This window comes from Chionomys nivalis, chromosome 21, assembly GCF_950005125.1.
Source record: "Chionomys nivalis chromosome 21, mChiNiv1.1, whole genome shotgun sequence".
Lineage (NCBI taxonomy): Eukaryota > Metazoa > Chordata > Mammalia > Rodentia > Cricetidae > Chionomys > Chionomys nivalis.
This window is the reverse complement of record NC_080106.1, coordinates 39,974,119-40,001,168: the sequence shown is the minus strand read 5'-3', so window position 1 is coordinate 40,001,168 and position 27,050 is coordinate 39,974,119. Positions and strand designations below refer to the sequence as shown.

Below are 27,050 nucleotides of genomic sequence, written 5' to 3'. Positions count from 1 at the left end.
TCATGTAAGGTAGATTAAGAATTATTTTCTGTATCTGGTTTACTTTGTTTGTATGATGTCTTTAGGCCCTTCTGTGTTATGCCAGAGGACTAGAACTCCTTAAAGTCTGAAAAACATCCCATTCTATGAATGCACACTCACTCTGCAAACCACCCCAAATTCACTGTCTCTACTCATTTGTTGGACATCTCCAGTCAGTTTCATGTTCTGCCTGTTGTAACTGATGCTACAACACCATTAACAGTAGAGATACTTTTTCACATGGTGATTTCATCTTAGAAAAGAGATGACTAGGTTATGCAGAAATTCTATTTTTAGTTTTAAGATGAATTTCCATACTCCTTTTTTTTTAAAATAATGACTATACCAACATACAATCCTATCAACAGCATAAGTAAACTTCTCTGTCTGTGATGATTAGACAAACTGACTGCCTTGTCTTACACCTGTTGGCTATTTTATACTGTATTTTATGCTATATGACCATTTATAATTGGACTATACTTAAGCTATATAAGTTTGCTATAATTTTTTATTAACCTTTTATCAGAGAAATGATTTGCAAATATTCTCCCAATCCACAAGCTGTTTTTTAAAACAACTTATCATGTACCCTTTCAAAATCTGAAATCAGAGGAAATATGGGAAAGGCTAATTTCCCCTTTCATTCCCAGTGTCTATGGAGAAGTACAAGGAATGATATGGAAGAAGCCAAGAGATAGAAAAAGAAAAGGAGAAAAAGGGTCTTGAACTGATGTAAGAAACATCCAAATTGCTGCTGAAATACTGAGCATATACTGTGCTGTGCTGCTAGTACTGGAAATGTTCATACACGTCAACCCTAAGGCACTGCCTTTCTGTGGTCTCTTTAACCCTTCTTCAGGAACAGCTCAGGCTGAGCTAGCACCAGCGTTTAGTTGGCATGGTTCACTTCAGCTAGCAGTTACTTTCTGTAATGATGGAGATTTATAAAAGCCTAAATATAATTGAGGCAATCTGCTCCTACGAAGAGAATATTAAGTTGACTTTTCTGTTTCGCTCCCTGAAAATAAATGAAGCCATCAGATAAGGCCACAAAGGTAGCAACATCCCCAGATGAATCAGATCCTTTCTGACAGCGGAAGAATTTGATCTGCTGGCAAGCATTCCATTCAGAATGACAAACACAATGCCAAAGCATCATTTATTTTTCTTCCAGTGTACTAAATGGAGCCCTGGTGGCATCAGAGAGCTAATCCAACTTCAACATTCCTATTTATGCTCAGGTAAAGCGTATTCATCAGATAATGCTACAGTGAGCATTTATCAGAGAGAGAAGCCCAGCTTTCCACATTCCATGCATGGATTAGGCTCAATACAACCCACAATGACAAACATTTTCTTAGTGAGGAACCAGGTGGAGCTCTTGCTGCAGGTCCACATTTGAGAGCAAAGAACAGACAGACTGCAGAGAGTCAAAGAACTGCTACCAAGACACAAACCAACTGATACTACCTGTTAATGGATAAATTCGGTAAAAATGAGATAAAGTATAAATGAAGAAATGCTATTAGAAGAATTTTAGCCAGGTATGTGATGGCTCATAATATATAATCCCAGCACCTACAAGCTGAGGCAATTGGATAGGTACAAGTCCAGGGCCAGCCTAAGCTAGTATGAAATAATGCTTTAACAAACAAAAAATTGCCGGGTGGTAGTGGCGCACGCCTTTAATCCCAGCACTTGGGAGGCAGAGGCAGGCGGATCTCTGTGAGTTCGAGACCAGCCTGGTCTACAAGAGCTAGTTCCAGGACAGGCTCCAAAAAAAAAAAAAAAAAAACCACAGAGAAACCCTGCCTCGAAAAACCAAAACCAAAACCATAACCAAAAAATTTAAATAGCTCTAAAACTATTAAATGGAATTTCAGAGAGCAAATTTTAAATTTTCTTCTTTAATGGCACTTCCTGAGTGGTTGGACAGTGGGTCAGTGGTTAAAGGATTTGCTGTTCCTGTGAAGCAGGAAGTTCTCAACTGCTACTCAGGTCCGGCAGATCTAGCACTCCCATCCCCTGGCCTCTGCATGCACTGAATACACATGGTGAACATACAAATACACTGGCAAACACTCATGCACATAAAACAAAAAAATAAGGGAACTAGAGAAACGGCTCAGTGGTTAAGAGTGTTTGCTGCTCTTCCAAAGGACCTGAGTTCAGGGCCCAGTACCCACATCGGATGGCTCACAACCACCGTAAGTACAAAATCAGGGGTACTGACACCCTCTTCTGGTTTCCACAGGCACCCCCCCACACACACACACACAGATAAGAATAAAGGTGAATAGAACAGTTAAAGAACACTTACATGCTGGGTTACAGCTCAGTGACCAAATGCTTGTCTGGGATGCCTGAGGGCCTGAGTCCATCCCAGCAATAAATAACACCATTACCACCAACATAAAAAATAAAATGAAGGAAGGAAGCCAAATGTATAGACACATTGCAAATATCAGTCCTCAAATGGCTGAGGCAGGAGAATCATTAATTCAAGGCTACCCTGGAATAAGATAAGACCCTGTACCAAACTAGGCCTTAAACTCTTGAAAAGAGAAAAAAGAAAAAAAAAAAAAACTCAAAGAAGAGAAGCATACATTCAGAGGAAGTAGTTTCCATTAGAGAAAATTCAGAAATTGAACATTTTCTGTCTGTTACTCACTACAATACACTCTTCATACCATGCAGCATATATGATTTATAAGGTACGTTTTAAATATATCATAGCTAGCTTTGTATGTATATTCCCTATAGCAAGTAAAGGCTTTGTTTCATGTCATATGGAAATTACATTTTTGTCCAACTGAAAATTCATCTGCAGTTCCTATACTTTATAATTACTCAATAGTAGCCAGAAAGTCTCTATTAGTAGAATTGCAAATATTTCTTTCTCCAAGTATTCATGCTTTTATTAGCAAAACAAACACAGTCAAAATGGCATGGCTTTTTGGTTCTATCTGCCCCACGTACTTTTAACACTTTTAACACTCCCTATTCATCCATCCATCCATCCATCCATTCATCCATCCATCCATACATACATACATACATCATCCATCCATGTGGTTTTAAGAAAGGGTTTCTCTGTATAGCCCTAGATGCTCCAGAAATCACTTTGTAGAGCAGACTGGCCTCAAATTCACAGAAATCCACTTGCCTCTGCCTCCTGGATTATGGAACTAAAGGCTTGTATAACCACCACTCAGCTGTCATTCCCACTTTACACGATAAAGTGCTTGAAACTTAGGCTAAATAATTTGCCCAAGAATATATTATTAGCCTTCTCTGACTTCCTTGGGCACCAGGCATGCTGTGATACAATGGCCTTGTACCCTGTAAAGATCTGTGGCTTTTATTAGTTTAATAACACGTTGATTGGCCAGTAGCCAGGCAGGAAGTATAGGCAGGGGGACCAGAACAGGAGTATTCTGGGAAGAGGAAAGGCTCAGTCCACACATTCCCTGAATGTGCCTGAACTAGATGGGGCCCCACTGTTGAGAAGGGAGGTGTTTCTTGATCTTTTTGTTTGGCTCCTTTTCTCCTGGTAGTTTGTTTTCTTCATCATATTCTTGTCTGTTTTATTTTATCCTATTTTATTATTATTATTAGATGCTTATTTGTATTCTAATGAAAGAGAGACAAAGAGAAAGGATATAATTTGGGGTGTGTGGAGGGTCAGGGAAGATCAGGGAGGAGTTAGGGGAAACCATAATCAGAATATCTTCAATAAAAAATACTGCCACAAAATAACAACTGAACAAAAGGCAGAGAGACAATATCCAAATTAACAAAATCAGAAATGAAAAGGGGACATAACAATAAACACATAGGAAATGCAGAGAATCATCTTCAGGTCATACTTCAAAAATCTGTACTCCACAAAACTGGAAAACTTAAAAGAAATGGACAATTTTCTGGATAAATATCACTTACCAAAATTAAATAAAGACCAGATAAGAAAATTGAATGCACCTATAACCATAAAGGAAATAGTCATCAAAAGTCTCCCAACCAAAAGAAGCCAAGAACAAGATGGCAGAATTTGACAAGATTTTCAAAGAAGAACTAATACCAATGCTCCTCAAATTGTTCCACACAATAGAGACAGAAGGAACATGGCTAAACTCTTTTTATGAGGCTACAGTTACTATCATATCCAAACCACGCAAAGACATTATTAAGAAAAAGGATTACAGACCAATCTCACTAATGAACATTGATGCAAAAATACTCAGTAAAATACTGACAAACTGAATCAAAGAACACATCAGAAATATCATCCACCATAAACCAGTAGGCTTCATCCCAGAGATGCAGGGATGGTTTAACATACAAAAATCTGTCAATGTAATCCACCACATAAACAAACTGAAACAAAAAGAAAGATATGATCGTCTATCTCATTAGATGCTTAAAAAGGCTTTGGCAAAGTTCAACAGCACTTCACGATAAAAGTCTTGGAGAGAACAAGGATACAAGGAACATCTCTAAACACAATAAAGCCAATATAGAGCAAGCCAAGAGATAACATGAAACTAAACGGAAAGAAACTCACAGCGATCCCACTGAAATCAGGAAGAGAACAGGTCATCTACTTTCTCTTTATCTATTCAATATAGTACTTGTAGTTCTAGCTAGAGCAGTAAGACAACAGAAGGAGATCAAGGGGATAGAAAGTGGGAAAGAAGTCAAACTCTCACTATTTGCTGATGATATGATAGTATATATAAGTGACTCCAAAAATTCTACCAGGGAACTCCCACAACTGGTAAAACACCTTCAATAATGCAGAAGGACAGAAGATTAAGTAAAAAAACAAAAATCAATAGCCCTCCTTTCTACAGATGATAAATGGGCTAAGAAAGAAATCAGAGAAGCAACACAACAGCCACAAATAACATAAAGTATCTTTGGATAACTCTAACCAAACAAGTGAAAGAAAGACCTGTATGACAAGAAGTTTAAATCTCTGAAAAAAGAAATTGAAGACACCAGAAAACGGGAAGCTTTCCACTACTCTTGGATACGTAGAATTAACATAGTAAAAATGGCAATCTTACCAAAGGCAATCTACAGATTCAATGCAATGCCCAGCAAAATTCCTCACAGACCTTGAAAGAACTTCATATAAAAAAAAAAAGCAAAAACAAACAAAAAACAAACAAACAAAAAACCCCCCAAAACACAGGATAGTCAAAACAATCTTGTACAATAAAGAAACTTCTGGAGGCATCACCATCCTTGATTTCAAATCCTACTATAGAGTGACAGGAACGAAAACAGCCTGGTATTGGCATAAAAACAGATAGGAGGACCAATGGAATCAAACTGAAGACCTGGATATCAATCCACATATCTATAAACACCTGATTTTTGACAAAGAAGTTAAAACTATAAAATGGAAAAAAGAAAGCATATTCAACAACTGGTCCTGGCATAAATGGATAGATATCAACATGTAGAAGAATGCAAATAGGTCCATATCTGATATGGGATGCCCCTCTGTATGTTGTGAGTATGTTATATTACTATTGGTTAATAAAGAAGCTGCTTTGGGCCTATGGTAGGGTAGAACAAAGCCAGGCAGGAAATCTGAACAGAGGTATAGAGAGAAAGTCAAAGAGAAGCCATGTAGCTGCTGAAGGAGACAGACACCAGAACTACATTACCTGGTAAACCTTGTGGCAATACACAGAATAATAGAAATGGGTTAATTTAAGATGTAAGAGGTAGTTAATAAAAAGCCTGAGCTAATAGGCCAAGCAGTGCTATAATTAATATAGTTTCTGTGTGATTATTTCATGTCTTGGCATGTGGGAAACAAACAAGCAGTTTCTGCCTACATGTATTTTGTTCTATTGCCATGAACAAAACTCAAGTCTATAAGAACCAAAGACTTCATAAAACCAACCACACTGAACCTCACAGAAGAGAAAGTGGGAAGTACACTTGAATACATTGGCAAAGAAGACTACTTCCTAAATATAACTTCAGTAGCACAGACACTGAGAGAAATAATTAATAAATCGTATCTCCTGAAACTGAGAAGCTTCTGTAAAGCAAAAAATATGGTCAACAAGACAAAATAACAGCCTACAGAATGGGAAAAGATCTGACAGAGAACTAATGACCAAAATATACAAAGAACTCAAGAAACTTGATATCAAAAGAACAAATAATCCAATAAAAAACAGGATACAGACCTAAACAAAGAACTCTCACAGCTAAAACTCAAACGGCCGAAAGACACTTAAGGAAAGGCTCAACATCCTTAACCATCAAAGAAATGCAAATCAGAACAACTCCGAGACTCCATCTGACACCCATCAGAAGAGTGGCCAAGAACAAAAACACCAATGACAGTTTATGCTAGACAGGATGAGGAGTAAGGGGAACACTCCTCCATTGCTAGTGGGAGTGCAGACTTGTAGAGCTGTTTTGAAAATCAGAATGACGATTTCTGAGAAAAGTAGGAAATAATCTATCTCAAGACCCAGTAATACTACTTTTGGTTATATGCCCAAAGGATGTTTAATCATACTACAAGGACATGTGTTCAACTAAGTTCATGGCAGCATTGTAATAGACAGAACCTGGAAACAACCTGGATGCCCCTCAACCGAAGAATGGATAAAAAAAATGTTACACACTTACACTACCCGGTGGGGAAAAATGACATCTTGAAATTTGCAAGCAAATGGATGGATCTAAAAAAAGAAAGCATCTTCAACAAATGGTGCTGGCATAACTGGATGTCAGCATGAAGAAGAATGCAAATAGATCCAAATCTATCACCACGCACAAAACTCAAGCCCAAATGGATCAAAGACCTCAATATAAATCCATTAACACCAAACATTACAGAAGAAAAAGTGAGAATTAAATTTCAACACATTGGCATAGGAGACCACTTCCTAAATATAACATCAGTAATAAAGACACTGAGAACAACAATAAATAAATGGGACCTTCTGAAACTGAGAACCTCTGTAAAGCAAAGGACAGAGTCAGTAAGACAAAAAGGCAGCTCATTGAATGGGAAAAGACCGTCACTGACCCCACATCACACAGAGGAATGATCTCCAAAATACATAAAGAACTCAAGAATTTAGACATCAAAATAACAAATTATCCAATCTTAAAATGGGGTATGGAAATAAACAGAATTCTCAACAGAAGAGTCTCAAATGGCTGAAAGACACTTGAAGAAATGTTCAACTTCCTTAGCCATCAGGAAAATGGAAATCAAAACAACTCTGAGATACCATCTTACACCAGTCAGAATGGCTAAGATCAAAAACACCAATGATAGCTTATGCTGGAGAGAATGTGGAGTAAGGGGAACACTCATCCTTAGCTGGTGGGAATGCAAACTTGTACAATCATTCTGCAAATCAGTATGGCGGTTTCTCAGAAAATTGGGAATCAACCTACCTCAAGACCCAGCAATACCACTCTTGGGCATATACCCAAAGGATGCTCAATCTACTATAAGGACGTGCACAACTATGTTCATAGAAGCATTATTTGTAATAGTCACAACCTGTAAACAACCTAGATGTTCCTCAACCAAAGAATGGATAAAGAAAATATGGTACATTTACACAATGGAGTACTATTCAGAGGTTTAAAAAAATGACATATTGAAATTTGCATGCAAATGGATGGAACTAGAAAAAAAATCATTCTGAGTGAGGTAACCCAGACGCAGAGAAAAGCAAGGTATGTACTCACTCATAAGTGGTTACTAGATGTAAAGCAAAGCAAAAGGAGCCTATAATTCATGACTCCAGAGAAGTTAGGCTACAAGTAAAGAAAATCATACATGGATCCCCTTGAGAAAGGGAAATAGACAAGATCTCCTGAAAAAATTGGGAATGTGGGACTAGGGAGAGAAGGGAGGGAAGAGGGGGGAGGGCAGGAAAAGGGAAATGAGAGGAGAATTTGAGGGAAAGGAATGGTCAAGATGGGGAAAGGACAGAGAGGGAGAGCAAGGAAAGAGATATTTTGATATAGGGACCCATTATGGGGCTAGCAAGATACCTGGCACTAGGGAAAATCCCAGAAATACACAAGGATGATCCCAGTTAAGACCCTAAGCAATTGTGGTGAGGGTGCCTGAACTGGCCTTGCCCTGTGGAGGGGTGTGGGGGTATTGGGGACAACCAGCATGGGGCCAAACTAGGCCCTCTGAATGTGGTTGATAGTTGTATGGCTGGGGCAGACACTGGGGTCACTGGAAGTGAGACCAGGATTTATCCCTACTGCTTATATGGGCATTTTGGAACCTATTCTCTTTAGAGGGATACCCTTGCTCAGCCTAGATATATTGGGAAGGGCCTTGTTCCTGCATCAAAGAAACATGCTAGACTTTGTTGACCTCCCATGGCTCTCTGAGGCGAGGATGAGGGGTGAGGTGGGGATGGGGGAAGGAGCTGGGATTGGTATGTAACACAAGAAAAAATAGTTTAAAAAATAAATTAAAAAAAAAGAGTGGCTTTGATTACAATACACTTAGAACCTTTCCTGGAGGTTTTGTATGATTTAGCAAACTAGACATGCTACACTAGAACATCTGCTGTTTCGTCATGCCTCCATTTTGATGCACATTCAAGGACCCAGGAAGTTTGAACCATAATAAACTTATCAGAACAGGAATGTCTTTTATTTAAAATTGGTAAGATGTAGAGCATATTTACTCGGGTCCTTACAATTTTCTTAACATTGCAAATTATATGCAAACAGTGAAAATATACTAGAAGAATTCTTAGTTAACAATCTACTAACATATGGTTATAAAATTTTACTTATTTTTTGTCTCAAATAAAATTTAAGTATTTCATCTTAGAATACTTTTTTTTTTTTTTGGTAAGCATTATTGCTTCCATTTTGTGTGCATGTTGCATGTGCCATGGCAAACATGGGAAGGTAAAGGGGATTTGCAGGAGTCAGTTCTCTTCCTTTCCCGTGTGGGTTCCAGGGATTGAACTCAGGAAATTAGGCTTGGCTGCAGATGTTTTAATTGCTGTGTTTTCTTGCCAGCCATCGAACACTTTTTTAGGTTTTTGAGACAGTCTGTGTAGCCCAGACTGGCCTGGAATTTGGGACCTTCCTGCCTTGGTTCTAAGTGTTAAGGTTATCGGCAAACATTAACATACCTGGCTACATGATACTATTAAAAGAAGATATTTACTGCTAGCAGTTACCAGGCCTGATTTAATAAGTTGCAATTAGTTTCCTGATTTACGATACAATGTTATTGAAAATTTGGATTGTGAGGTTTGACTGCCCAAAATTGATGGGATGAGAGAACAAACACATTTATTCATTTATTTTGCCTGTCTCAATTGTACTTCAGGTGACTAAAGAGATAATGGCAGCAGTTCTTTTTATTAACAGACAATTCTAGGTAACACAATGTAAAAGAGCGAAAGACATAGTGCCATTCTAACTGTTTTGAAACAATGGCTTTGACAATAACCACTCTACTGCCTAAATCCATGAAAGGGGATTATAATGATCTGTGCCCAGTAAGTTGAAAAGACTATTTAATTTTAATATCATAACACATTAAAAATGTATGCATCTTCTTAATTAGCTAAAACACAGACTATGTTCCAGACTCTAACTACTGAAACCTAAGGACAAAGTAACACAAACACCATGGGGACAGATTCCTTAGTTAGGGTTTCTATTGCTGTGAAGAGACACCATGACCATGGCAACTCTTTTCAAGGAAGATAGTTAATGGGACGGCTTACAGTTCAGAGGTTCAGTCTATTAACATCATGGTGGGACGTGGCAGTGTACAGGAAGATATGGCAGTGGAGAGGTAGCTCAGAGTTCAACATCTTGTGCAGGCAACAGAAAGTGAACTAAGATACTGGGCTTGGCTTGAGCATATATGAGACCTCAGAGTCTGCCTCCACAGTGACACACTTACTCGACCAAAGCCATACATACCAACAAAGCCACATCTCCTAATAGTGTCGCTACATTTGGTGTCATTTTCTTTCAAACCAGAGAAAACTCAGAAAAGAGATATTTCTGCAAACTGGTAACATTTCTTTGTATGGTATTCTGTTGCCTTTAATCCCAGCACTCGGGAGGCAGAGGCAGGTGGATCTCTGTGAGTTTGAGGCCAACCTGGTCTACAAGAGCTAGTTTCAGGACAGGCTCCCAAGCTACAGAGAAACCCTGTTTCGAAAACCCAAACAAACAAACAAACAAACCCAAAACAAAAACAAAACAAAACTCTGAGGAATATATAGGGTTATTCTGAATAATGACTATATACTTACTATTAAATAATTATTGTAAAACATTTTGGGTTCAGAATAATCAATCTACTGGTGGAAATAAAGAAAAAATTTTCTTGGGCTAGAAGAGATGGCTCAGTTGGTCTAGAGCACTTGCTGCTCTTTCCGAGGACCATGATTAAGTTCCAGAACCCATATGGTGGCTTACAGTCATCTGAACTCCAGGATCCGGTGCCCCTGTTCAGTGTCATTAGGTACTAGCATGTATGTGGTACATGACATACACGCAAAACTCTTATATACACTACATAAACATAATGAAACTTTAAAATACTCATTCTTATCATTTAGAAGTACATACTGAAGTATTCACAAGTGAAATGAGAAATTTGTGATTTTCTTTAAGATTTTCTGAGATGAAGGGCCATTTGGTAGCATTCAGATAAATTATCCACATATATGTAGCACCTATAATTCTTAAAGCCAGGCAATGGGTAAATGCGTAACATATTACAGGATTTTCCAGTCCTGAAGAAGGAGCTCAGTGTTAAAGCATTAACCAGCAAGTGCTCCACAGTCAACAACAGTTCTTATTTGCCCCTTTTCAGTATTCAAGCTAAATAATTTTTCAATCATTACTTTTTATGGTATTTATTAGTAAAAGACTTAAATGTAAAGGGAAACAAATATTGAGTGGCATATGTCCAAATTATAAAAAATTTCTAAACAGTAGAGAATTCAAAGATAAGGTGTTTAACATGAACAAAAACTCTAAGAACTAAGGTCATATTCATCACACTAAATACTTCCTCTTATTTCCAGTATATTAACCTTCTGCTACCTACATTCCATTGTAACTTTTTAAAGGTTTGATCATAGCATAATGTGATTAAGAAATTATTTTTATGGGGATATAAAAATCCCATTATTCTTAGGCAGATCATAATACATTTCATTTCTATGGAACTCACCTGCTGTAAAATCTTCGGTCAGATCAATAAATGCATGAGAATGTGGATTCCTCATTTTACTTTCAGTGGTCAAGGCAGGATGCCAAGATAAATTTCTAAAATATAAAAAATATTTTTAGGGCATGTATTAAGTTAGTATTAAACTAAAGTATAAGAATATTAGCATATGATCACTTAAAATATTATTATGAGGGGGCTGGAGAGATGGCTCAGAGGTTAAGAGCATTGCCTGCTCTTCCAAAGATCCTGAGTTCAATTCCCAGCAACCACATGGTGACTCACAACCATCTGTAATGGGGTCTGGTGCCCTCTTCTGGCCTGCAGGCATACACACAGACAGAATATTGTATACATAATAAATAAATAAATATTTAAAAAATATTATTATGATATATTTTCTATATTACACAATCCACAATCCACTAAATCCAATGGGATTTAGTATGGTCACAGTGTAAAGTTGTTGCTTTTCTCAAAGTCCAAAACATTTTCATTTGAAAAAGAAATTTTGGATGTATTAGTCACTCCCCATTTTCTTCCTTTGGCAATCACTAATTTGGTACCTTCACATTTCCCCCCCAGGACACTTCACATAAATGTACACATCACAGATGACACTTCATACGCAGCCGCGCTAATTTTCAAGTTTACCCACACTGGGCGTGGTGGCATTTGAGAGGCAGAGGCAGGCAGATTTCTATGAGTACAAGGCCAGCCTGTATAATGGTGTATTATTTTGGTTTTAATAAATAATGCTTGCCTGAAGATCAGTGCAAAGTAGCCACACTAATCAGCCAAACAAGACAGGCAGTGGTGGTGCACACCTTTAATCCCAGCACTAGAGAGGAAGGTAAGGCGGGATGAGACAGGAACTCGCTCTCTTTCAGTCTGGAGATCTTATAGAGGTGAGAGTTCTCTGGTGGCCTGGCTGCTTTGCTTTTCTGATCTTTAGCTTGAACCCCAATGTCTATCTATCTCTGGGTTTTCATTATTTGTACCCCAAGCCTGTTCTACATAGTGAGTAACAGACAAGTCAGAGCTGTTCAGTTGGACAGCTGGACTCTGTCTCAAAAGACCAAACCAACAATAAACCTTTTTTCTTTTTTCTTTTTGGAAACAGGGTTTCTCTGTGTAGCTGTAGTTGTCCTGGGACTCACTATGCAGACCAGGCTGGCCTCCCACCCAGAGATCTGCTTGCCTCTGCCTCTTGAGTGCTGGAATTAAGGTGTGCAGTACCACTGCCCAGCTCACCCTGCATTCTTTTTTATTGTGGACTTAATATTCCATTGTATGGCTATCTATTCTGTTTACTCAGTCATCTGTTGATGGACACTGGGTTATTTCTACTTTGGCTAAGAACATTTGTCTGTAAGTCTTGTGGGAAGGAATGTTTCAGCTGGAGTGGAACTGCTGGGCTACAATGTTTACTTTTGATGAATTAAACAAACTATTTTCTAAGGTGACTTTACCATTCTCTATTCCCATCATCAGGGAAGGAATGTTTCAATACTGCCATATCTTTGATAATTTGCCCACCACCCCAAAGGGGCTGCTTTGTGTTTTACTCATGTCTAAAGATCTCAAGCATGTGTTCACATGGTTCTTGACCACCTGTATCTCTTCACTAGGGAAATCATCTGCTGATGTTAAAATTGTATCTTTATTGCTTTATAATTGATTCATAAGAGTTCTTTTGATATTAGACGTTAGACAACATTGTTTTCCAGTCTCAGGGCTGTCTTTCAATTTCTGATGGTGATCTCAGAAAACCAGTTTTTAGTTTTGATGAACCCCATTCCATATATTTTTCTTTTTGTTATTCTTTTTGTACTATATAATGTCACAAAAATGGTTTTAGTTCATGTTGGCTTTTCATTCTCTTTACTTTGTAAAGTAAGAAGGCATAAAATTTATTTCACAGAAGTGGTTAAAAAATGATGATTCTTTGGAGCATGAGAGAGAATGAATTTGAAGCCTACTTCACAATATATGCAAAATATTAAGTCAAAATATACCCAAAAGCTCACATTGTACAATTCCTAGAAATAAATGCAAAGAAAATTCTAATGTCTTTGGATATGGCAAGGAAAATTCTCATTCTGTATCCAAGAGTCTCATTCTGTATCCAAGGCACCTAGAACTCACATAGATCTACCTGTCTCTGCCTCTCTGGGGCAGGGAGTAAAGATATGCAACATCATGCCCTTGACAAGGAATTCATAAACCTTGTCTCCCCCACCCATACTCTATCGTTGTGGTCCATGCGGTACTTTGAGTTAAGAGTTCTATAAAGTGAAATCTTTGCTTTTCTGGGCTGACACTGGTCAGTAGAAACTGAAGAATCAGCTGTGACTAAGAAGACAGCAGCACATTGAGGCAAAGTTTTCTGGGAAGTGTTTCCTACGATCAGCTGCCGTCCAGAAGGAGCTGACAGTAAGTTTGGTAATATGGAATAGTTTTCCAGCTGGTCCTGCTTTTGAAGGCAGGAAGGGGTCAAGTACAGCAGCAGAGGCATGTACTGTGAGAGACTAGGAGAGGCCGCTGGTGAAGATACAACCTTAGTTGACAGAGAAGTCCTGGGATTGAAGGGGTCATAAAGATAAGCTGAGGCTTAGGACAGTGTGACAGAGTCAGAGTCCCAGAAGAGAGCCCAGGAGAGGCTGTTGGCGAAGGTGCATCCCAGCTACATTGAAGACCTCAGCCTTTTGGAGATGCCAGCGCCATGGCACAACTGCCAAGAATAGTAGCACTTGTGGAGTGGAGCCAGCCTGAGCCTTTGACATTAGCTATGGGCCCTGTGACAAGGATTTGGAGCCTAAAAGATTCTGAGTCTTAGAGGTTTGACACTGGGCTTTATTTATTTATTTATTTATTTATTTATTTATTTATTTAGGTTTTTCGAGACAGGGTTTCTCTGTGGTTTTTGGAGCCTGTCCTGGAACTAGCTCTTGTAGACCAGGCTGGTCTCAAACTCACAGAGATCGCTTGCCTCTGCCTCCCAAGTGCTGGGATTAAAGGCGTGCGCCACCACCGCCCGGCGACACTGAGCTTTATAATGTGGTGTAAATCTGTGATTTGAATGTAACTGTGCCTGCTTCCTTGTTTCTGAGTAAATAGTATTTAACTTAATTGTGATTCTGCAGGAGCCCAGTTAAAGGCTTGGGAAGTTTTGAGAGACTTTGGATGTTTTAAATAAAATGAACTTTTAAAGTACTTGAATTTTATTTATTTATTTATTTATTAAAGATTTCTGCCTTCTCCCCGCCACCACCTCCCATTTCCCTCCCCCTCCCCCATCAAGTCCCCCTCCCTCATCATCCTAAGAGTAATCCGGGTTCCCTGCCCTGTGGGAAGTCCAAGGACCACCCACTCCATCCCAGTCTAGTAAGGTGAGCATCCAAACTGCCTAGGCTCCCACAAAGCCAGTACGTGCAGTAGGATCAAAAACCCATTGCCATTGTTCTTGAGTTCTCAGTAGTCCTCATTGTCCATTATGTTCAGCAAGTCCGGTTTTATCCCATGCTTTTTCAGACCCAGGCCAGTTGGCCTTGGTGAGTTCCTGATAGAACATCCCCATTGTCTCAGTGTGTGGGTGCACCCCTCGCGGTCCTGAGTTCCTTGCTCGTGCTCTGTCTCCTGCTCTTGATTTGGGACGGAAATAGAAAACACTATTCTGAGTGAGGTGAGCCAGACCCAAAAAGAGGAACATGGGATGTACTCACTCATATTTGGTTTCTAGCCATGAATAGGGGACGTTGAGCCTATTATGCGTGATCCTAGAGAAGCCAATTAAGAAGGTGAACACAAAGAAAAACATTTAGGCAATGAAAGGAGACAGAGACAAAGACCCATATTGGAGCACCGGACTGAAATCTCAAGGTCCAAATCAAGTACTTGAATTTTTAAAGACAGGGTTTAGAAGTTATTTTCATATTTTATATTGTAATGTTGCTATTTATGTAAGGTCTTGAAGATGGACAATAAAGAAAAGGTTATAGTTGAACAGTGATGTGTTTGTATGCCAAGTGGACAAGGAGTCAACTGTGCTGGTTGGTGTTTATGTCAATTTGACACAGGCTAGTGTATATGCATGCATGTGAGGCCTAAGGTTAACAGTGAAAGTTATCTTTGATAACTTTCCACCTTATATATCGAGTAGGGTTTATAGAGAACCCAGAACTAAATGTTGGCTTAGCCTGGCTAGCCTGGAAACACTGTCTCCATTTCCCACTTGCAGAGATTATAGGAAGCCACTATGCTCAAATAAGCTTTTGTATGAGATCTGGGGATCTACTTTCCTCAGGCTCATGGCATATGCTTTACCCAGTGAACCATCTACCCACCCCACAATCTATTTTTAAAACGAGCTAAGGACTAGAAAATTTTCCAAAGACTTATGACTGCTTGGTATGGTGATGAATACCTCTCATTCAAGCACTCAGAAGACTAAGGCAGAAGGTTAATAAATTTGATGCCAGCCTGGGTAATCAAAACCAAATACATACAAATTAGCTCTGACTCAATTAAAAGCAGGTTTTATGGCACTGGCCTCAATGAGACTGATCATGTAACTACATTGAGTAGTTACAGGTCTTATTCCCTAGTTTCTAGCTTATCTGAAGTATGTTATAGCTTAAATATTTCAGCAATTCTATTTGTGACATTTTGTCCGGGGCTTACTTAACTAACTATACATTTAAACTTACTATTAGAAGTAAAGAAAAGGGTACGGAGTGACAAACTATGAAATTCAGCACAAATGTGTGTTTGACCCACAGTTCTTAAAACTTGAGTTTTCACTGGTGTAATAAATAATAAAACTACCTAAACCCTCAACCTATCAGATTCCACACAAAAATCTAGATTTCTACCTTCTTTTGGAATATAAGTAGCTCAGGTGGCCAATGGCTTTTGCTAGACGGAGCTGCTGCTCTGGGCAGCCAAAGACCCAATCCTGACAAACCAATTACTTCTTGGGCTTCCTCCCGAGTCCCTCTTGATAAGTGAATGTGAAACTCTTAAGAAGTACTAATTATACTCTAGCTTTCTTTAATGTTTCAAGTCAACATTCAATTTCTTTACAGTGCTTAAAGTTTTCTACTTGTCTATGATCTGCTGTTTTACATGGACATCACTTAAGAGGTAGCAGCAAAATAACCCTTAGGTTTATATGCAATGTCCGTTGACTGATGAGAGCTGATGCCGGGGGACAGGGAAGAGCAGCTGTTTATTTTGGCAGTGCATATCAGGATGGTCCAATCATAAGTAAATTACTTAGAATCTATGGCTGATAATAAAATTTGCTTCTCTCATCTCTAAAATTGCTCTATGTGCACATCACAGCCTTCTAGAAATAAGAAGCAGGTAACATATTTTGCGGGTAAGTGAACAGATAAAAACTGTAATCTCATATAAGTGTTCAGCTTCTCTTGAAGGTTAATGTCACACACTGCTGATTAAAACAGAAGGATAGAGATGAAAATAAAATGGATAGTTCCAAGCTAATATTGTTTACTCACTAACACTTCTTGACCTTTGTAGATTTCAATTATCTTCCCCCACAGAAAACATAATTATGTCAAAGTGTTCTAATTTGTGGGCATCATCAGCTTTTATCTCAAAGAACAGCATTTATCAAAGGATGAATTTACATATAATTAATGCCAAGGTAGCTTTTGGTTGCCTATGGTAACAGTTATTTGAAATGACTTCTACCCACTTATCAAAGATCATCTCATCACTGAATGCTAACTATTTAAGAAATTCAGGTCAAAGCAGATAACAGGAGACAGGGTTTGGGACAAAAAAGAATATCCAGAGCTTCAGATAGTTCCTTGTTTTCCAATACAATGGAATAATTCATTTAACAAGTATAATGAAGTACACAGTGGTCCTTCAGTAAATGTATGTCCACTGGAGCCTAGTGTTTTACTTTCAGAGAACAATAAATAAATGAGTATAAAAATCAGATATAATATTCTTATTTCATTAAACATAAAACTTATTATAACATTAACAAAAGAAATGCATGTATTGTGAAGAGCTGTTTAAATTGTAAAACAGTAAATAAAAACCCCTTTTAGCTATCTGTCAATGCTTCATCTTTAGAATAGGTACCCCATAGTGGGAACCAAAGGATGGTTACAAAAACTTTATGAGTTGGGACTGGAGAGATGGCTCAGAGGTTAAGAGCACTGGCTGCTCTTCAGGAGGTCCTGAGTTCAATTCCCAGCAACCACATGGTGGCTCACCAACCATCCGTAATGAGATCTGGTGCCCTCTTCTGGCCTGCAGTCATACATGGAGTCTGAACACTATGTGTAGTAATATGAGTGGCGGGGCTGTGTCCCCGGCACCCAGCTGCCCGCATGGCTAGCTTATGCCCCGAAATAATTACACGGAGCGGCGGGGCTGTGTTCCGCCACCCGGTTGCCCGCACGACTAGCTTATGCCCCGAAATAATTACACGGAAACTGTATTCTTTTGATCACTGCCTGGCCCATTAGCTCCAGCCTCTTATTGGCTAGCTCTTACATATTGATCTAACCCATTTCTAATATTTTGTGTAGTACCACGAGCTGGCTTACCAGGGAAGATCTTAACCTGCGTCTGTCTGGAGTGGGAGAATCATGGCGACTCACTCACTCGGCTTCTTTCTCCCAGCATTCTGTCTCTTTACTCCACCCACCTAAGGGCTGGCCTATAAATGGGCCAAGGCAGTTTCTTTATTAAATGAAAGTAACTCCTCCATCAACTGTGTACATAATAAATAAAGCTTAAAAAAAAAAACTTTATGAGTGATCAGAATGCTCCCTTATACTTTCAAACCCACAGATCAAAGTTTATATTTTTCCTTTCATATTTAATAAGTGCCCCCCCCCCCCCACTTTTTAAGACAGTGATTCACTCTAGAGACCATGCTGGCCTGAAGCCTCCTGTGATCTTCCTGCTTCTGCCTCCAAGTACTTGGATAACAGGTGTGAGGCACCATGCCCAGAAATGGACATATTTTAGACTTGGTGGCAAGTGCTGTAACCTGCAGAGTCATAGCTCAGGCCTCACTGCTCTTTTGAGACAGTCTTACTCTGTTTTCCAGGCTGCCTGGGAACTCACTACAAAGCCCAGGCTCTTGGCAACTCTCCTGCCTCAGCAGCCCAAGTACTAGCTAGTATTAATGGCATGAGCAACCATGCCTTGTCTACAACACTTCTGGTTACTAATTTCATGGTGAAATGTTATTATTAAATTTCGCTGGACAAAACTCATAAAACTATGCTTTTCCGAAAAGATGATAATCTTTCTGAACGACTGCCAGAAATACATTTCTAAAGTTGGGGTGTGAGGGAAAGTGAGGTGGAGAATCTTCAGAGAACTTTAAATCATCCACTTAGATTCACACAGAACTTAAAACAAAGCAGTGTGAAAAATCTTGGGAGAATCTTAAGTTGATCCAGTTGATCCCTCCAAGCTGTCTGGTGGGACTGCAAGAGACAAAATGATGGGTGCTTGTATGACTACACCCTAACCCTCAAAATGTAGATTAAAACAGTATGCCATTTATCAAAACTTTTCATTATCTATATGGCTTAATTTTATTAAGACAAGATTTTGGAGAAATAATTTATTTCCAAGAGCAAAATCTTTTTAAGAATGTAGAAATGATGTCTTATTTTCATGGAAATGTTGATAAAAATCTGCTTTATCTAATTCTTACAGATTCCTTTTAACAATCTTATAAAATATCAATGACATGCACACAAGATGAGAAGAGGTAAGGTAAGTCAATAAAATCCTAAGAAAATATGAATCATCTCACAGGCACTTTTACAAAAAGTGTCTTCACACTGAAGTTAATTATAAAGTTAAAGATGCCATAGGGTTATTTGATTTGATTTATATTATAAATCTCATAGTTTTTATATTCTTTCACACAAAAGATTGAAGTGACACAATATATTATTTCACTAAGAAATATTTTTAATAGTTTGTACAATGCATCATCATATAAAATTAGTAGTAAAAATAGAAGATGATTTAAAAGGTCAGTTATGGGTAGTAACATGAAAGTTAAATGAAAATTAGAGATTTATTTATTTTGGACTGATAGCAGAAATACATTCAAATGGCGGACAGGGTTATTTCTGATAGTAGAAGGAAAAAGTCATTTGCAAAACTAGCAGTAAAAATGGCAAAAAGTTAAGTAAGGAGGAAGAGTGGGAGTGGCAGCTCAGGAGTCAGAGTGCACACTGCTCTCTAGAGGACAGGAGTTCAGTTCCTAGGTCGCTTACCTGTGACTCTAGTTCCAGGAACTCTGACCCACTATTCGGGACTGCCAGGCACCTGCACTCACATGCACATGCCCATATATCCCTACCCATAACGAAAAATAAAACAAATTTTAAAACATAATTCAAAATGTTTTAAATGGTGGTAACAAGAAACAAATGACAAATGTTTGAGGCTTGACAAGATGGGTTACCAGGCAAAGCCGCAGGACAACAAGCCTGACGACCTGACTTTGATCCTTGGGAGCTACAAGATGAAAGGAAAGAACAGACTGCTGCCAGCTGTTCTCTGACCTCTACATGCACATTACGGCAAGTGCAAGCACATGTATGTTAGCACATGTGTGCACACACACATACACTCAATGAATAAATAAAATATAATAAATTTAAAAATAATAGCTTTCACCAGGACCCATCCTTGCCTCCTCCAAACACAGGTCCCTCCCACACTACATCTGACATCTACATTAAGCCCGATCCTACACATCCTTTTCTAAGGACTAACCCAATGAGGTAGCTTGACCTTTCCTACACCCACCATACCTAGTCATCGTCCTACTTCCAATGCTCTTAGTCTGACCGGCTGTCCCTGCTCAGCAACCAATCTCCAGGACTCTTCCAGGACCAATCCTTCATCTTCTGACTCACAAGCCCTTCCCACAGTACATCCAACCCCTCTATCCAGCCAGATCCTGTTGTAACCTTCTCCAGGGTATAGCAAAATGAGTCAGTCTGATCATGTCCAGCCCCCAAGATCCAGAGCAGCTCCTATATCCAGTGCCCCAGCCTAGTCTGGCACCCACTGGCAACTAACTTCCAGGATTCTGCCAGGCCCTGTCCTGCCAGGCCTGACATACAGGCCCCTTAACAGTACACCCAGTCTCTCCATCCAGGCAGATCCTGCACATCCTTTTCCATGGCATATCCCAGGGAGTGCCTGACCCTTTCCCCAGTGTGTCTAGCCCAAATACCATACTCACCGCCTCAGCTTAGTCTGGCTACCCTTACCTGGACCAATCACAAGGTTTCTACCAGGACTGGCCCTGTCTGTCTCAGACCCACTGAACCTCCCATACCACATGTAACCTCTATACCCAGTCAGATTTAGCCCAATATTCTAGGTGTGGTGGTCTGGAAGAAAATGGCCCCTAAAGGGAGTGGTACTATTAGGAGGTGTGGTCTTGTTGGAGGAAGTGTGCCACTGTGGAGACGGGCTTTGAGGTCTTATATATGCTCAAGCCACAATCAGTGAGACAGACCACTTTCCGTGAGTCAAGATGTAGGACTCTCAGCTACTTCTCTAGCACTATGTCTGCCTGTATGCCACCATGATGATAATGGACTAAGCCTCTGAAAATGTAAGTCACCCAATTAAATGTTTTCCTTTATAAGAGTTGCTATGGCCATGGTGTCTCTTCACAGCAAAAGAAGCCCTAACAAAGACACAAGTCTTAGATGGGAATGAACATCCTGCACATCAGTCCAATCCTCTCTATCCACCTGACCTCATTCTACCTAAGAATATCAGACATTTAGGCCTAACCCACTTGGGGCATCTATCCTGTCTTCTGCCAACAGATCCAAAAACATGAAAGTTCAAGCCAGTATCACCAGTCCTGTAGAAATGTTTGTCAATGAGAATTGCCTAGATGAACTCTAGAACACAGAAGTTAAAAGAAGAACCATAAACTTCATCAAAGAATTCAAAGAATAAAGAAGACACAAAGAGAGAATTTATTGAAATTAAAAAGAAAGACACTAAGGAGATTAAATGCCCAAGTGATGACCAAGAAAACACAAACATAAGGCTGATGATAAAATGATGGAAATAGTCCAGCAACTGAAACTGGGATTTAATAGAGTGAAAGACTGAAAGGGGGTTCAAGCTGAAATGAAGACGGCTTTGAGAATTTTAGTGATTCAAATAGAAACTCAAACAAGAGCCTTACAAGTAGATTCAAACAAGCCAAAGACACGATATTAGGACTTGAAGATAAAATAGAAGATGTAGGCAAAATAATCAAGGAATATGACTAGTTTTTTTTTTTTAAATAACACAGGAAAGGGACATACAGGAAATGTGGGACACCATGAAAAGATGAAATCTTTGAATTATAGGCACATAAGAGTGAGAAGAATCCCAGGTCAAAGGCATAGATCTAATATTCAACAATGTCAAAGAAGAAAACTTCCCCAACCTAGAGAAAGACAGAAGCATACATATACAAGAAGCACACAGAGAACCGAATAGTGAAGACCAGAAAGAAAATCCCCACAGCATATCATAGTTAAAACAGTAAGCGTACATAACAAAGAAAGAGCACTGAAAGTTTCAAGAGAAAAACACAAGTCACATACAAAGGGAAACCCACTAAAATAACAGCTGATTTCTCATTGGAAACTCTGAAAGCCAGAAGAGGCTGGAGCAATGCATTCCAAGTCTGAAAAGACTATGACACTCAACTAAAATAATATACACAGCAAAACTATCAAGCATAGTTGGAGAAAGAAAACTTTCCACAGTGTAAACAGCTCCCCCCCCCCGAAAATTTATATTCCACCACACAAATTTAAAGAAAATATACAAAGCTGAAGAGAGGAAGAGGATAGCTAAGATACAGTGGAAAGAAATACAAAATCATAATTACTAAAACACAACTTTACAGGGAGAACACAAACGCCACCACCACAAATCAACAACACAATGGCTCCAATTAGCACGCACATTTCATAACTTTAAATTTTAATGCTTTCACTTTTCCAATCAAAAGAAACAGGCTAGCTGAATGGAATTCCACAGATCTGCTATCTACAAGGATACATCATAGCTTTAGACAGGCACTACTATAGAGTAAAAGGATAGAAAAAAGAAGTACAGAAAAATCTTCAAATGTGAGTACATATACTAAAGTAACTGATGAAACCAGAAAAATAAAACGGGACCATTCTTGGGGTGGGGGAAGCAGGAGGTATCTTAAGTTAATTTTAAATTGCTCTAAGTTACCACAGTCAAAGTAACTTAAAGGAGAATTTTTGGGGGGCTTATAGTTTCAAAGAGTTAAGAGTCCATGGCCATCATAGTGGGGAGCATGGTAGTGAGTAGGAACAGAAGATACTGGAGCAGTAGCTAAGAGGTCACATCTTGAGACCAGAAGTCAGAGGGAGTTAACTGGTAATGTCCTGGGCTTTTAAAATCTCAAAGCCTGCTCTTAGTGAAACACCTTTCCCAATAAGGCCATATTTCCTAATTCTTCCCAAATAATTTCACCAATGGGGGAGCAAGTATTCAAACATCTGAGTCTATGGGGGCAATTCTCATTCAAACCACCACAGGGGGCAATACTGAAGAGAAGAACAACGTGGTACAGGTGATTCTAATGTGATATATGGGAAGCACAGGGGCTCTAGTTAAGGAGTGAGGAGGGAGATAATAGAGGAGGAGGCAAGAAGGTAAAGTAACAGTGAGAATGGAGAAAGTCACAAAGAATCATACTATTGACCATGTACCGAAATAACTACAATACAATTGTCAGGAGCCATTTTAGGTTTCTCCTTTCTCATGTCTCACAGGGCCTTGAGGTGAAAATCTTGAGACAAGAAAACTTAAAGTTAACTAAGACATTGTGTGCTGACCTTGGAGATTCAAGCTTCAGGTGACACCTCAGAGTGTCTTCTTTGTTTGCTGCTTATTACTAATAGCAGGTGCTCTAGCTACTGACCTTACAACTGCCCCGCTTAGTTGCCTAGCTACCGAGCCCCTCCTTTCCTTCCCCCTTCCTCAGTCCCGCCCCCCCCCCCCCCCCCCGCCCAAAGCTCCTCACTGAGGAGTATATAAGACATAAAACTTGCTTCAATAAACGGGATGCCTTGACAAGGAATACTGCTTGGCGTCCATTTCTCTCCCCCCCATGTCTTTCAGATAGTGCCTCTTCAAGACCCTGGAGTAACTTAGGACCTGCTGGGCGGGTCAACAAATAAGTAGGTGTACACGCATAAATGTATAGTTTAAATAATTTTCTCATCTGGGCTGATATGCTCCCTCCAAGGCCATTTAGTAAAACCCTCAGCACCAGGCCAGAAAAGCCTTTTTTTGAGTTGTTCATCAGAGCTGTCCAAGAGACACCCCAAATATTACATGCTATTGCTATGTTCCAATGGTTACCCACAGGTAAGTCCCTATAGGTGAAACTCACCTGATTGTCTTCTGAGGACATGATAACAGAGGTTGTACTGTAAATTTCCAAAAAATGAATGCAACCAACAGTCCTACCTAGCTAGACTCCTATGAACCACAACAATAAAGGGCATGGCACAAGGGTGCAGTAATAATAGACATATCTTGGTGATAAACAATAGTTCTTTATTTAATTGAACCTAAGACTCTTATGGAAATCATGGATCTTTGATAATGTACTTTACTAAATCGCTGTTACATTCTCAATATTTCTCCTTATACCCATAGATAAATACAGTCTTCACTTCTCAAGGAAACTTCTCTTTGCAACAGATAGAGACCATTACAGAGAATAACAAGCAATTAAAATGCAAAGTTGTGGAGGCCAGTCTCAACTGCTACATCTACAATACAACTCCTGAACATATAGCTCAGGGATCATTGCAGAAGAGGGGACAGAAATATTGGGAAGGCCAGGAAAACAGGTTCTCATAGTTTGCTGTAAGATTATCTCTCCTAAAATTGTTGTTTGAAGTCTCACCAACATGACTACCTAAACATGAGCCAAACAAGGACTGTGTAACAATAACAGGCATGCTAAAGTGGATGTGGGAAAGCCCAGGAGACCTCAACTTTGTACAAAGAACTATAGGTAACTGAGGAAGGTTGAGAGTGGGAGAAATAGTCTCCTCCATGGATGGGTTCACCAAGTGCGGTATGAAATGGTCAGCCCTGAAAACATATACATACAAGTAATATTATATCCACTGAGCAGGTTATATTTTTGCATTTAGGAATAAGCATGTCCATACATTACATAATCATAATTAATGAAAGTGATAGAAGAGGTATATATGGGAGGGTTTCAGTGGAGGAAAGGAAAGGGGAAATTATGTAATTATGACCTCAAAAAAATAAAAACAAAAATGTTTGAGGTAGGGGATATAATAAATATTCTCATGTAATCAATACATATGGTATAAAGGCACTGAAATATCACATTGCTACCATTAATATGTATAACAATTATGCATCTATTAAAATTTTACAATACTCTTACAAAGTTTTATACACATATGGTTGCTATTCATGTCTTTTAAGTGTGAAGTAAACAGAAAATGGTAAAGTATATATTTGTTATGTAGCTGCATTCATATTATGAAATTTAAAACTTTGGTTTGACTGAAAAATGTGTCTGAATCCAGTCTGTGACCCAGAGAAATCCTGAGCATAAAACTTTATTTTACCCCTGACTAACATTACAGACAAAAATGTTTTTTTATTTCAATACTAAAGGTATTCTGAAAGCTTATCAACATCAGTTTCAAACACCCTGTTAGAGAAAATGCCTATTCATGACAAGTTCATGTAACTGTGGAAGATGCTCTAACACTTCATAGCTAGGTGTCATTTCTAAGCCGCGTGATACAGTATTTCACAGGTTCAAGCCAGGGTAAAGTGAATTTGAGGCACAAACTATACTTCCAACACAAGAGAAATTTTTGTGTGAGTGAATTAAAAAATTATTCAGGGCTAGAGAGATGGATATAGGTTAAAAGTAAATATTGTTCTTGCAGAGGACCCAGGTTCAATTGCCAGCACCCATGTCAAGCAGCTCACAACTGCCTGTAACTCCAACTCTAGGGAATCGAACAACATTGGGCATTATGGGTACCCAACTCTCTCTCTCTTGCTTACACACACACACACACCCCTTTAAAAATTTATTAAGTTGGAGAGAAAATTTCGCTGCTACTTTTAAATCTGTGACTGATATTTGAATGAGAGATGTCATATAACAGCAGACTTTTAGTCTAATCTGTTGCATAAAAGAATACAGTTTATAAGAAGCATAAAGGAACATATTTTTAGGCAGAATAATTTTTAAAAGTGATATTACTTTTAAAAAGCTATTTAAAGAAGCACTGGAGAAAACCTAAATAAAAGTCAAAATAAATAAGACATGGCACGTTCATATGCTATTCGCAAGAGTTTTTCAGGTTGATTTAATAAAAGTCCTTGAGACATTGGAATTTTATTTTTGAATTATTGTTTTTGCTGTTTTATAAATTTAAATTTTACAGTCAAACAAAATGATGTAATAGCTTTTCAGTGATGACAGAGTGGACGTGCAGAGACAAGGTCACAGGATGGGCACTGCTGGGCTGAGAGATGGCGGGGTGCTGCAGAGGTACAGTATACAAAACTGAAGCTGGGATTCTACACGCGCCTTGGAACCCAGCCTGAAGAATACAGGGACGGCTGCACTCACTACAGCCTAGGTGAGTCCTATCATGAGAACATGAGAAGCATGTGCAATCAGAGAAAGTCTCCCGATGGGCACAAATATTTTCAAATGCAAACTGTGGGTAGGATGGAGGCAGGTAGAAAAAAATCAGTGGCAAAGGTAAAATCAAAGCCCATAAAATCCCACATAAAATCTCACAAGGTGAGTTTGATCCCAGCACACCAGAAAGAATTAAGAAATGCCTTTAGAAAGAAAGTCAGAAAGGCTGACACAGACACACAATCTCCTTTCGGCACGGCACTAAAATACAGATCTAACTGGTCTGAGCTGTGGAGACTAGTGTTCCTACTCTACTCAGAGCCAACCACAAAGACAGAACCAAGGTGCTGGGGAAAACCATCTTAACTAGGAAGAAATACTGACTGATAATATATAGTTCTTATTTCATTTTGTATCTTTATTTTTAAAATTTATAGTTTTTTATTCCTTTTTTTGCAATGTTTAAGCTTTTATCTTATCCAAGAGACTTTTTTTTATATAACTGTTCACTTTTAAATTTTACATACACTTACTTATTCTGGGAGGATGCATCACAGGACAACTTGAGGGAGTTGGTTCTCTCCGTCTATGAGTATGAGTCCTGGGGATAAAGCCGTGTCTCCTCAGGCTTGGTGACAATCGTTTACACACACTGGACCAACCTGCCGGCCCTCTTTCTTTTCATGCACCTTCTCTATAACACTTTTCTCTATTATTTCTCATAGCTCCAACCCACAGACTTTCACTCCTCTTCATAAACCACTCCCTCTTTCCTCCTTTTCTTTGCCTTTTACTATTAGCACCCTTAGTTCTAAAAGCGTACAGACCGCATTCCCACCAATGCTGGTGCTTCTGCCTCTGAGCCATACTAGACATATACAGGAAGTTTACAGTATGTTACTGCCTGTTACATTTGGACTGCTGTCAAATCATTGTATCCACTATTACCTTTAGTTTCCCCTTTAACTTAGCAACAGGAAGCAAACCTCCAAAGACAACTCACCAGGAAAACATAAACAAATAGGTGGGAAATAACAA

At 39.0% G+C, this 27,050-nt stretch overlaps 1 protein-coding gene across 1 annotated transcript in view; it reads right to left on the bottom strand.

The window, feature by feature from the left end:
* Window positions 1-27,050, bottom strand: part of Itfg1 (integrin alpha FG-GAP repeat containing 1) — a 110,644-nt gene that overhangs the window by 70,154 nt on the left and 13,440 nt on the right. Inside the window, exon 6 of the mRNA XM_057754200.1 lies at window positions 11,264-11,358. Coding sequence (XP_057610183.1) covers window positions 11,264-11,358 — 95 coding nt within the window. The remainder of the gene's footprint in view (window positions 1-11,263; window positions 11,359-27,050) is intronic.